The following is a 12868-nucleotide window of genomic DNA, read 5'->3' on the forward strand; positions in this document are numbered from 1 at the left end:
GACGTCATTAAGAACCTACTAATCCCCAGAACTCCGGAAAGTTTCCTGTCTGTGTAAGCACACTCAGGAGAGACTGGGAAGGGCCCCCTATCAAGCTGCTTATCTGCGAGGCCTCATGAACACAGAAAGTTAAAGCAGAAGATTTATAAACTGCCTAAACCTTGAGTGCGCTCCTCAAGCCACAGACAGAGCCACTGACAAAAGGTGACAGCCTCACTGGCTCACAGTGTGTGCTCACAGCCACTGGCAAATCGCTGGCTGCCTGCCTAGCTAGTGCGATTTCGGGGGAGCCAGGCCTAAAAGTGAAGACCAAGCAGAGACTTCTGCTGGCTGCACTCTACTAAACAAGAAAACCAAGACTCCGCGGGATTGGTCCAGGCAAATCACCACAGCAAAGAACCACCGCCATGCCCCTAGGTAGGAAGATATTCCAGCTCCAAGTTGTAGCAGACAGAAGACTTTAAAGTGTTTACGATGATTAAAGTGTGATGATAGTTATCAATCAGAAAATGTCCCTAAAGATAGAAATTATTTTTAAGAGTCAAATGAATATTCTGGAGTTGATAAATACAATAATGGAAATTAAAAATTCACTCAAGAGAAGGCCCTTAACAGCCAGTTTGAGATAGCATGGGAGAATCAATGAACTTGAAGATAGATCGATATAGGTTATCTTTTATGAAGGACCGAATTTTTAAAAATGAAGACAAATGAATAGAGCCTCAGAGATCTGTGGGACACAATCAGTTCAGTTCAGTTCAGTCGCCCAGTCATATCCAACTCTTTGCGACCCCATGAATCTCAGCACACCAGGCTTCCCTGTCCATCACCAACTCCCAGAGTCCACCCAAACCCATGTCCATCGAGTCGGTGATGCCATCCAGCCATCTCATCCTCTGTCATCCCCTTCTCCTTCTGCCCCCAATCCTTCCCAGCATTAGGGTCTTTTCCAAGAATATAAATAACAGAGAGGAAAGGAAAAAAAGGGAAGAAAAAAAATTTTAAGAAATTATGGCCACAGGCTTCCCAAATTTGATGGGAAACATTAATCTACACATCCAAGAATCTCAACAAACTCCAGGAAGAATAAACATGAAAAGATTCACACCTAGACACATAATAGTTACGCTGTTGAAAGATAGAGAAAAATCATGAATAGAAAAGTTAAAAAATTATTATACTTAAATAAAAAATATAAACCTCAAATGTTAATGTTTAAAAATGTTACCACCTGAAATGGCATTTGTTGTTTTGTGCATAGTGAAAGAGGAAAATGAATGGACATCTTGGGTGTACAGTCTTAGTGGTAAGGAAAAAGGACCTATGCTCCAGCCACCAGGTGGCAATGTAGGCCAACTGCCCACTTGCAGGTCTGCTGGTGGTAGTAGTACAGAGCTGGTGAGGCTGAGGACGCCCCTGGTGCTATGGCCTTTCTACTGTAGGAGGCACGGGTTCTGTCCCTGGTTGGGGAACTAAGAGTCCACATGCCATGCAGCGCGTCCTAAAAGAAAAAAGAAAGAGCAAAGCTGCAGGAAGACATGAACTGCAAGTGGCTAGGGAAGATTCTTACTGTTTATTTGGAGAAAAGTTTCCTTAAAGCAGGAAGAAATAAAAGAGGTAGAAGTGAAGAAATAACAGATTTTTAAGGTGAGGTTGGCAAAAAAGCAGAATGAGAAGAGGCTGGGTCCATAGAACTGACTGAGCAGTTCTGTTTGTTAAAGGGACCTTTCTTCCTTTAAACTTGCAGAGTGGATGAGAACCTGGCCGTATGGGAAGTCTAGGTTGTGGTGATATATTAATGTTGGGTTCAAAAAGCTTACTTGGAGATTTATGTCCTTATAGAAGGAACATGTTTAAATGGAACTCTGGTATTTAAAAATGATTTTATACTGCTTTTTGTTTCTTTTAAAATAGCTGTCACAGGAAGTCTTTTTAGAATAAACTTAGGCCTGCATGGCCTAGTAGCTGGTGGCATAATTGGAGCCTTGCTGGGGTAAGTATTAACATATTTTGATTCTAAATTAATATAACTTATTAATTAATTCATTAATGCCTTGCTTGTTAAAAATCGGAATCATTTCTAAAGAACAGATTTAATCCTTAGAGGATTTAACCCCGTAAAAGATCTCTAGTCTTGTATCGAGCTTCCCTGGTGGCTCAGTCAGTAAAAAATCTGCCTGCCGTGCAGGAGACCAGGGTTTAATCCCTGTTGGAAAGATGCCTGGGAGGCGGGCATGGCAACCCACTCCAGTATTCTTACCTGGAGAATCCCCATGGACCGAGGAGCCTGGCGGGCTGCAGTCCTTGGAATCACAGAAAAGTTGGACGTGGCTGAGCGACTAAGCACAGCACAGCACAGTCTTGTATTGGTAGTAGCTTTGATTGTCCAGTTCTGATTGTATCCCAGTTGTTGATTTTACTCCTGGTCTTCACTGGGTAAAAACTGTTTAAATATCATTAACACCTGAAACTAGAGGTTTGAACAAAGCTACTTATAAAGAGTAAGAAAAAGGAATAAGAAGCGGCTAACAAGCACATTAAAAAAAAAATGGGGGTTAGGTTTATTTAGTTTAATAAATTTTAAGACTTTTCTTCTCCAACTTCTTACTTTGAAACAGTTCAAACCTGTAGAGAAGTTGAGGTAATTAGTATGTTGAACACCCATATAACCTTCACTTAGATTCACCAGTTGTTCACATTTTTCCACATTTGTTTTCTCTCTCTCAGTATTTGTGTGGGACATGTGTATATTTCTTTTTGTTTGAACCATTTGAAATATTTGAGACCTCATGATTCTTCAGCCCTAAATACATCAGCATGTATTTCCAAGGAGAAAGAATATTCTCCAATGATTTCACAGTACAATTATCACAATAAATGATTTACCATTGATTCAATATTGTTTAAGATAACGTCCATATTCAGAATTCTTGTTATTACAATAATGCTCTATGTGTGTGTGTATGTATATATAATATATAATTTTGTAGAATCCAGGATTAAATTGTATTTTGTTGTCATGTCTCTTTAGATTCCTTTAAGCTAGACTAGTTCCACGCCTGTTTTTCCCCCCAGAATATTTCTGTTTTGTTTGATTATCCCCTCATGATTAGATTTAGGTTTGTAACATTTTCATCAAGATTACAACATAGGTGAAGTTGTGTCCTTCTCAGTGTATGTCAAGAGACATATTATGTCACCCCTTGTAAGTGATATAACTTGATATATTAATTTTCTGTTGCTGTGTAGCAAATTAACCACACACTAAGAAGCTTCACTACCCATTTATTATATCACTTTCCTGTAGATCAGAAGTCTGGATGGCCTCAGATGGGTTCTCTTTTTAGTATTTCACAAGGCTAAATTCAAGGTGTTGGTCAGGCAGGCTCTTACCTGGAGGCTTTGTGGAAAGAATCTGTTTTCATAAAATTCAGGTTGTTGACAGAGCTGTTGTGGCTGTAGGTCTGAATTCCCTGTTTCCTGGGTGGCTATCAGGGACCACCTTGTTCCTAGAGGCATCCACATTCCTTCTCCATGCCCTCTCCATGTTCAAACCAGCAGCCAGCATGTTGAATCCTTCTCATACTTTGAATCTCTCTGACTTCCATTCCTCCACCAACTGGAAAAAACTCTGTATTCAGATGGTTCGCAAAGGTAATCTCCTTTTTGATTAACTCATTCAACTGATCAGTAACCTTAGTTACATCTGCAAAATCCACTTTGCTGCATAACATAATTTAATCATGGGCATTATTTCTCATCAAATATTCATATTTGAGAAATTAGGGTAGGAAATTTGGGGGGACCATTTTAGAATTCTGCCTAGCACATTTGGTATCTACTAAATTTCTCCACTGCAAAGTTATCTTTTCCCATTGTGTTTAATAAGTCATCTGTGGGATGAGGTAGTGTGAATTATCTGCCCTCCAGCTGTCTTTTAGTGGTTTTAATGATCCATTGATGATCCCTAATGTAATCAGTTATTATTTAATATAAAACTGGTTACAAAATGTTGATTTGCTAGTTTTGTCATTTCTTCTGTCTTTATTAGTTGGTATTCACCTGAATAGAAAGAGTTCTTCCTCACCTTCCAAATTTGTGTTAAAATTCATCATGTGATGATCTGTTGCTGACATTTTTGTTTTCTTGTTAATATACCAACTTGGTTTGAAGGGGAAAATTGTTGAAATTAGCTGCAAAAGTATGTTTTTATTGTGGTTAAAAAACACACATAACATAAAAATTACCATCTTAACCACTTTTAAGTGTACAGTTCAGTAGTGTTAACTATATTCACATTGTTGTGCAACAGGTCTCTAGAACTTCTTCGTCTTGCAGACCTGAAACTCTGTACCCATTAAACACTGTGCTCCCTTCCCCCATCCCCACACAGCCTTTGGCAACCACCTTTCTACTTTCTGTTTCTATGATTTTGGCTACTCTGAGTAATTCATATTAGTGAAATCATGTATTTTTCCTTTTGTAACTGGCATATTTCACTAAGCATAGTGTCCTCGAGTTTCATCCATGTGACAGGATCTTCCTTTTTGGGACTGCATAATATTCCATTGTATATACAGTTCCATATTTTGTTTATCCATTCATCATCAACAAACATTTCCACCTAACAATAATAATTTTTTAAATGTGGTTACAATGTTAAATAAGGAATTTAAGTTGTATCAGAGTCAAAAACTCCCTTCTTTTTGAAAATATGAACAAAACCCTTGTCATTACTGTGATCATTATTATGTAAGTCATTTTCTCAGTGGGTAACTATTGGCATTCTGGGTCAGACAGTTGTGCCAGACTCTTGAATTTTAGGATGTTTTGGCAGCTCCAACCCCCAAAGCAGTAGCATCCTTCTCCCAACCAAAAGTACCCTTCACATTTCTTGCCCCTTACAGGGTCTGGCACCATTCCTGGTATGAATTTCTTTTCTGAGAAATCTTCAATATAAAGCTGCTAACTAGAACTTATAAATATATTTTTTACTAGTTTATTTATCTTTCATGATTTAAAAAAAAGCCAATTTATAGACCTGTTGTTTTTATACCAGTTAAATTTAAGATGTTGCAGTGATTGTTTTTCCTGTTTTTCGGACCAGGAAGGAAATTATCTTAATATTTTTTTATTTGACAAGGATGCTTTAACTGTCAAATGTCGCTGCACCTGTCAGTGAGCCAGTGGTTTGGTTAGTGTTACTCGTGCCTGAGCAGAGACCCTGTCATTCTGCATGGTCTCATGATGCTTCCTTCTAAACGTTCTCTCTGTCTCCTCCTCAGCACTCCTATAGGAAGCCTGTTGATGGCACTTCAGATGTACTGCGGTGAAACAGTTCAGGAGAGAAAACAGAAGGATCGAAAAGCATTCCAGGAGCTGAAACTGGAAGAACGGTAAGGAGTGTGTTAAGACTGGATTGTTTGGCTTTCGTGTCCACAGACTGATGCTTTCTGAAACAGGTACTCTAAATTGCTGCTCAAGTCAAAGACTTTCTTTTTACTGAATCTTTCACTTGGTACCCTACTTGGTCTTTAATATTTTTAATTAAGGAGAATGGAAAAATGAAAGATACTAACTGGGAACCTTTCCTTAGATACATTTTTTTTAAGTTAAATGTTATAAATCTTACTTGGTTGCATATTTTTTCTTTTCCTATGTTTGTGACTGCATTGGAAGTTACATAAAGGAAATGAATAGCAGTGAGTGACTTTTACTTGGCTTTACTTAAAAGGTGATATCCTTGTTTACACATATGTCTATGAACATTACATAGCATGTTAGGTCTCCACATTTAATTATTATACTTCTTGCTGTGGCTGCAATAGGTGTTAGGTACATATAGTGGCTGTTCACAGACTAGATGCTACTGAGAAGGATGCAGACTGTCGCTTGTTCATATAGTCACTCCCTGGAATCCAGTGATGGCCAACTTCCTGTTATTCTTTGTAAGATCATCATAATAGTCTGCCGTCTAGCGCTTTGGTGCAAATGATTCTCATGGTTCTGCTTCCTGCCCACTAAGATGACATCTGCTGTTGCTTCTTTCGTAGTTTGGTAGATAAGAAGTCTTCTTTTCCCCTTGGTTTTATTTGAAACTTCCATTTGTGCTACACACACACACATACACACTCACATACATGGAAATTCTTAATATCTGTACATCTGTTGTCTAAGGACTTAGGTACTATAGGAGAAAAAGCATTGATTTGGAGCCAGTGAAACCTTGAAAACAAATCTTAAATACCAGCTAGACTATCAATTCTATGAACATAGATGTTTTCCTTAACTTCAAGCCATCAGTTTTCTCAGCTGTTGTAAGGGCAGAGTCACACCACAATGTCCAACATATGTTTGTTTTGTTCTGTCTTCTTCTCCATAGTAAGAGGGTGAGTGAGATATGAAGCTATTTTAAAGCACTTAAAATTCTGAATGCCAGCATAAAATTTGATATTATGGAGGGTTAAAAGCATAGAAGCATTAGCTTATTTCTAGTTCTTTAGGTGTCATGAGACTTTTTTTTAAAAAAAAGAATATTTGAGAAAGGAGTTGGAAAAGTAAGGAAAATACATGATTATTTGAATCTGATATAGGAAGTTATAGAAGAATTAACATTTGGAAAAATATGAATAGTATTCCAGTCAGAAAAAGGAAACCAGAAAAAGAAAGTTAGAGAAGTTGATCAGTTATTTAGACATAGAAAACCTCAAGAAGGGGTAAAAAACTGGATTTATAGAAATGAAAGAGTATTTTGGCAGAAGGAAATAGTGTCACTGTGTCAGTGTCAGAAGTGTTTAGGTTATTTATATGTATATAATGTATATGTGGTATTTCTGAGGACAGTTAATAAATCGTTAACTTTTTAAGTGTCTGCTTCTTTGCTTGAAAATAACTATAGTATAGAGAAATCAACAAAGTGAGAATCTAAAAAATTGCCTTAGTGGGCAGAAAATATAGAACACTGGCTATATTTTCCATAGAGACATAGAAGAAGAAATGATCAAATCTTCTTATGAAAGTCATAAGTGACCTTGATAATCACTTAAAGAAAGGAAGACACTAATACTTGACTTAGAAAAAGAACCAATCTTATATTTGAAAATTAGATATTTTAACTGCTAGCAAATATACGTCTGTAGTGGGGTCCTGACTTCTCTGTATCGAGATTACCAATGTTATAACCTTTGTGTATGTCCTGCAAGATCTGTCAACAGAGTTTAACAGAGTGGCAGGGGGTTTCACATCACCCTAGGCCCTGAGGGCAAGAACACAGACTGGTTCCAAGGCTCACACAAAAGCTCAAGGTGTTTTAGTAACTGCCAATTCACTGCTGAGAGAACTCTGGAATATCTCAGGGATCAGAGTTACTGCCCTGGCATTGTCCATTTTGGTAATGTGAGACTCCTACTTGGCTTGTAAGTGAAACAGGTTATGAGAGAGAATAAAGTCTTGTACTTGAAGTGCAGGGAGAAGTATTTGCTCATAAGTTGTAGTAGAGAATAAGATAAATACTATCTTTCTTAAAAAAGAAAAACTCTAAAAGCCAAAAAGATAGAACAGTACTTGCTGTATCTTTCTTGTACTTTCATTACAGGAAAGCCAGACTACAATTGACTGAGCTCCTCCCTGAAGAAATTGAAAGTAATATACAGAAAGATCGATCCAAGGATGATGCTCAGAAAATTGAAGCACTGCTAAATCTTCCTAGAAACCCTTCATCAGCAGATAAACAAGACAAAGACTAAACATGCTCTGGACTTGAAACTCAGTGGAGAGCTGAAGAGAGCTATGTCACCATGTCTGTAGCGTGCCAGTTGCTTGGGCTGCTGACACGTGTAAGCACTGGCATCTGTAGTGGCACAGTGACTTGCTCTTGCTTTTTTGTAACCAAAAATTGGGCTCTTGTACTCTTACTTTACTCTTCCTTAGATTTAAGTACATACTTGTATCTGCATTGATTGATCAATATAGATTTCCTTTCTCCGGATTTTACAGTAGTAAATTAAGATTTCCAAAAAGATTAAAGTTGAATTCTACAGGTTGTAAATTTATTCTTGTAGCCCTTTAAAAGAGTACTGTACTGATCCCTAGGAGAAGGAGAAGAAAGAACCAGGTAAGGCAGATGATCTGTGAAACCCCTGTACCCTCGAGTCCTAGAAACAGTAAAGACCTAAATGTGTAGTTGCGTTTGATTTTGTTTTAATACAAATCAGACATGGTTTCTATGCCATTTGAAATAAAATAAAACTTAACAAAAAGGAAGTAGATAAGAATTATTAAAGAAACAGCCCGACCTTGTTCTCTCACTCAGTAATGCTGACAAGTATGTCTGTATACAAGAGCTGCTCAGAATACACTGTCTCTATGCTCCTGGAGCTTGCTACCTGAGAAAGAAGCTGCCCTGCAGAGTATAACTTTTATTAAATGAGAGGGCAGAATGATTGAACCAAGTGTACTGAAATGAGAAAACTGCTAGTGCTTTGTTTTGGGGTTAGACCTCTTAGTTCCTACTCTAACAACACTGTTGTTCCCATGAGCAGTGTTTGTGAAGCAGCCTAGAGTAGTGGCTAAAGCTGTGGGCTCTAGAGGCAGACCACAGGCTTGGAATCTCAGCCCTGAGGCTTCCATGTGACTTACAGCCAAGCCATTTTACTTTAGGTCTCAAGTTTTCTCATCTGTTAAACAGTATGTAATCTCAGAATAGATACTAAATGAAATGGTGTGTGTAAGACATAGCACAATACTGTGGCACACAGGACATTGTCTAACAACAGATATTAGCAGTTAAAAGGATATGAGAACCTCTGTACCAGCATAATCATCCCATTCATAAATTGCTGACAAATTGGCAGTTTATTGTTTTATTCATGCCCATGTATAGATTAAATCTTTCAAATGGAAATTATAAAATTAGACGGTTGGTTTTAAAATAATTTTATTAATAAAGTAAAATATAACTCCTTTAGCACATTTATTAAATGTAATAAGCAATAATTTACTATAATTTATTTAAAGTACAAATAAGCTGTCTCTTAGGTTTGTACTGGCTATTACTTTTTTTTAATCATGTCCAAGGATTATGACTCTTAATGAAGCAATTCCTGGGCTTTTTTTTTTTTTTTTTGGTTATTGTTTATCTTCTTTAAATTCTTGTAAGGCTACTACCTTTATTTTCTTTTGTAATTTTGTCCTGTAAGCAACCATTTAAAAGTGTACCCCTGTTCCTCAGACTGTATAGAATAATCTGATCTTTAAAGCTACTGAAATGAAACACTTTAAATCCTGCCACGTTTGAGAAATTTGGTCAAACTCTTGCTGTCCAACTCCAGATTTTCAAATGAGAATGTTTAATTGACCAGGTCCACTCCTGGTCCAGTGAGCATGGAAGGCAATTTCAGAGAAAGAGGAGTCGTAAGTTAAGTCATGTAAGAACAGCAGTTGGCCACTTCTTTCTTTTCAATTCTCTGATGTCAGGGGGATCCAGAAATACCGCAGAGAAAAAGCCACTTTAGGGATCTGAGGAAGCCTTATGGAATGCTGTTTTCATTACTTCGATCAATTTCTGCTAAAGACAGCTTACTCTCTAGTACATACACAATGAAACTATCTCATTTTAAATGAGAACCTTCTCATAAAGATTTTACAAATGGGATTAAACTAGCATAAAGCCATTTAAGGAGAGTATCAGTCCAATGTGAACCAAACATTATCACTCTCCAACCTTACTAGTGCTTTGGGGTGTACAGTAAGTCCCCTACATATGAACGAATTCCGTTCTGAGAGCGTGTTCGTAAGTCCAGCAAAGTTAGCTTAGGTACCCAGCTAACACAATTGGCTGTATACTGCTACTTTTACGCTTGCTTCTGGACATCCTGGGCTTGAAATAAAGACACTGTACTATTGTACTCTGTAGTACTGTAAAATACACAAAAGCACAGTCACTTGTAGAGAATGCATGTTACAGTTCAGTGTACGCCAGACACATGAACTGACTGACATGATTGGACATGCGAATGCATGTTCACAGTTTTGAAAGCTTGCAACTTGTTAATAAGTGCAAGCAGAATGACTTTATTTTTTGTTTTGTGAAGTAAATCATATTTACCAGGTCATAGGTCAAACAAGAATAGATTTTGCTGAATTTTTTTTTTATAGGAACAACTGAAAAATCAATACTATGAAAAGTCCAAATGAATGCTTTTTGATAATTCCTTGGGAAAAAGTTGGTAAGCTTTTATATACAATATTTACTTTTATATACAAAGTAAATATTGTATTAGAGAACAAGGGCATAACAATATACTTAATACACAGTGCCAGTCTTTGTGGTTAAGACTAAGGCTATCAATAAACTGTTAAGGAGAAAAATGCAAATTTCCCTAAGAAAAGATTTAGAGAAAGTTGTGTAAGTGTGCAAAACACACTTTTTTCTATCTAAAATTTATGATCTAACCAATAACTTGTTCTAGAAAGTAACTACAAATGAAATAACTCATAAGTTCACTTTTGAATTAAAAATTGGCACAATAGCTATTTTGTTACTTCAAAGATTTTTAAAGGAATTAAAATTTATTTTTAGTTAACAGTTCACAACTTGGCGGAGAAGGCAATGGCACCCCACTCCAGTACTCTTGCCTGGAAAATTCCCATGGGCGGAGGACACTAGTAGGCTGCAGTCCATGGGGTCACTAAGAGTCAGACACGACTGAGCGACTTCACTTTCACTTTTCACTTTCATGCATTGGAGAAGGAAATGGCAACCCACTCCAGTGTTCTTGCCTGGAGAATCCCAGGGACGGGGGAGCCTGGTGGGCTGCCGTCTATGGGGTCGCACAGAGTCAGACACGACTGAAGTGACTTAGCAGTAGCAGTCACAACTTGGGGGTTCGTATGTAAGGGACTTACTGTATAAGTCATTCATCCTCCGTGTCAGAGGAAATCAGTTTTAGATGGATCTACTTTCTCCTGAACCTGGTTGAGAAGTGGGAAAGCCAAAAAGGAGAACACAGTGAAAATAATGTCCTGGCTAAATACCAGTACTATTTCCATTGTCTTCTAGGTGTGCTTACAATAGACTTCCCATACATGAACATTAGATTGGTTTTTGACAGCATGACATCCTCCATTCCTTCATCACACTAAGTCTCTTGAGATGGACCTAACTGATACTGAATAAATTCTGTTTCCAGAAGCACTTTGATGGATACGTGTGTGAATATGCACACAAACCAGTCAGTAGCACAGAGCCCGATTTGTGAAGGAAAAGAACACTAGAGCCAGAGCACCGAATCTGGGTTCTGGCCCTGACCTTTATAATTCAGGTCACCACGCAGGACTTCGAGATCCTTGTCATTAGCAAGTAGTTTTCACTAATGTCTCTTCCAGGCCTAAAGAGTTCCATGTTTCCAAATCCTTGGGCAAGGTCACCAGAACTACTTCCGTCCCCATCATACTCCTCTAGTCACTTTCAGCAAAGCCACTGGAGTGAAGGGGCTCCTAGAGAACAGGTACAGGAAGGTCGAGGTGGGATAATCCTGGCCGTTCACAGAAGCACCAAGAGGAGGCCAATCTCAGATGGAGGTAGGACCTGAAGAAAACATTTAAAATTTTTTTTATATTTTTTTATTGCAAGGGTATTTCCAGCTTGAGTTACCATTATAGATACTGATCTTGATGGCTAAATGATATAAAGGCAGGTCCAAAGTATGAGAGAACTTAGGACAGGTCTGATGAATTTTACTACAGGAAATACTGAAGTATTATACACCAGCAGTCACCAACCATCCAAACATTATCGATAAAGGCACTCACTCGGATATGTGTGGGACAAACAAAGGTGTATCAGGCATGCTTGCTCTTCTTAGTTAGCCTACAATTTGGTAAAGTAAGACACATGAAAATAAACCCAGGGTGGAGAGTGATGTGCCTGAGAGAACACAACTATAGAGGTCACAGGCAGAGCTGCTTGAACTGGACAGCAGGCCACAGAAGACTTGTGTAGGGGATTGGGTTCACAGCTTCCTTCAGCTGACTGAGCACAAAACTTTTAAGATGGAAGGAAAGTCAGGGAAATGCAAGGTAATTGCAGAACTGAGGCGAATATCCTGGGAACTGCATCCTGGGGAATGAGTAAGTTGTAAAGAAAGCAGAATTGGAAGCTGAGAGACTGCTGTGGGGGAAATACACAGGCTGCTATGGAGCCATGAAAGGAACCTGAGCTTGATGTCCAGTTTGGGTTCTGGTTTTGCTCTTTATCTGTCTGACTTCAGGCAAATCACTCAATGTCTGGGAGGCTTGAGTTTCTCTCCATAAAACAGATCTTGCTCATAGAGATTTTTATAAGATGAAATAATGCTTTTGTAAAGAAAACTAAGATCATGGCATCCGCTCCCATCACTTCATGGCAGATAGATGGGGAAACTGGAAACAGAGACTTTATTTTGGGGGGCTCCAAAATCACTGCAGATGGTGACTGCAGCCATGAAATTAAGACACTTGCTCCTTGGAAGAAAATCTATGACCAACCTAGACAGCATATTAAAAAACAGAGATATTACTTTGTCAACAAAGGCCCGTCCAGTCAAAGCTATGGTTTTCCCAGTAGTCATGTATGGATGTGAGAGTTGGACTATAAAGAAAACTGAGTGCCAGAGAGTTGATGCTTTTGAACTATGGTGTTGGAGAAGACTCTTGAGAGTCCCTTGGAGTGCAAGGAGATCCAACCAGTCAATCCTAAAGGAGATCAGTCCTGGGTGTTCACTGGAAGGACTTGATGCTAAAGCTGAAGCTCCAATACTTTTGTCACCTGATTCAAAGAACTGACTCATTGGAAAAGATCCTGACGCTGGGAAAGATTGAAGGCAGGAGG

General features: G+C 38.3%; 1 protein-coding gene across 2 annotated transcripts in view; it reads left to right on the plus strand.

The window, feature by feature from the left end:
- TIMMDC1 (translocase of inner mitochondrial membrane domain containing 1) overlaps positions 1 to 12868 on the plus strand; it is a 113192-nt gene that overhangs the window by 12502 nt on the left and 87822 nt on the right. Inside the window, exons 5-7 of one of the 2 annotated variants that reach the window (XR_008200316.1) lie at positions 1915 to 1993; positions 5286 to 5396; positions 7595 to 7835. Coding sequence is in view for 1 of the 2 variants with exons in the window: in XM_052649876.1 (XP_052505836.1) it covers positions 1915 to 1993; positions 5286 to 5396; positions 7595 to 7745 (341 nt within the window). In the remaining variant the exon portion in view is untranslated. Of the gene's footprint in view, positions 1 to 1914; positions 1994 to 5285; positions 5397 to 7594; positions 8284 to 12868 lie in introns of those variants that run through there. The other variant, XM_052649876.1, reaches the window with a different exon arrangement.

The sequence above is a fragment of the Budorcas taxicolor genome, chromosome 1, assembly GCF_023091745.1.
Source record: "Budorcas taxicolor isolate Tak-1 chromosome 1, Takin1.1, whole genome shotgun sequence".
Classification (NCBI taxonomy): Eukaryota; Metazoa; Chordata; class Mammalia; order Artiodactyla; family Bovidae; genus Budorcas; species Budorcas taxicolor.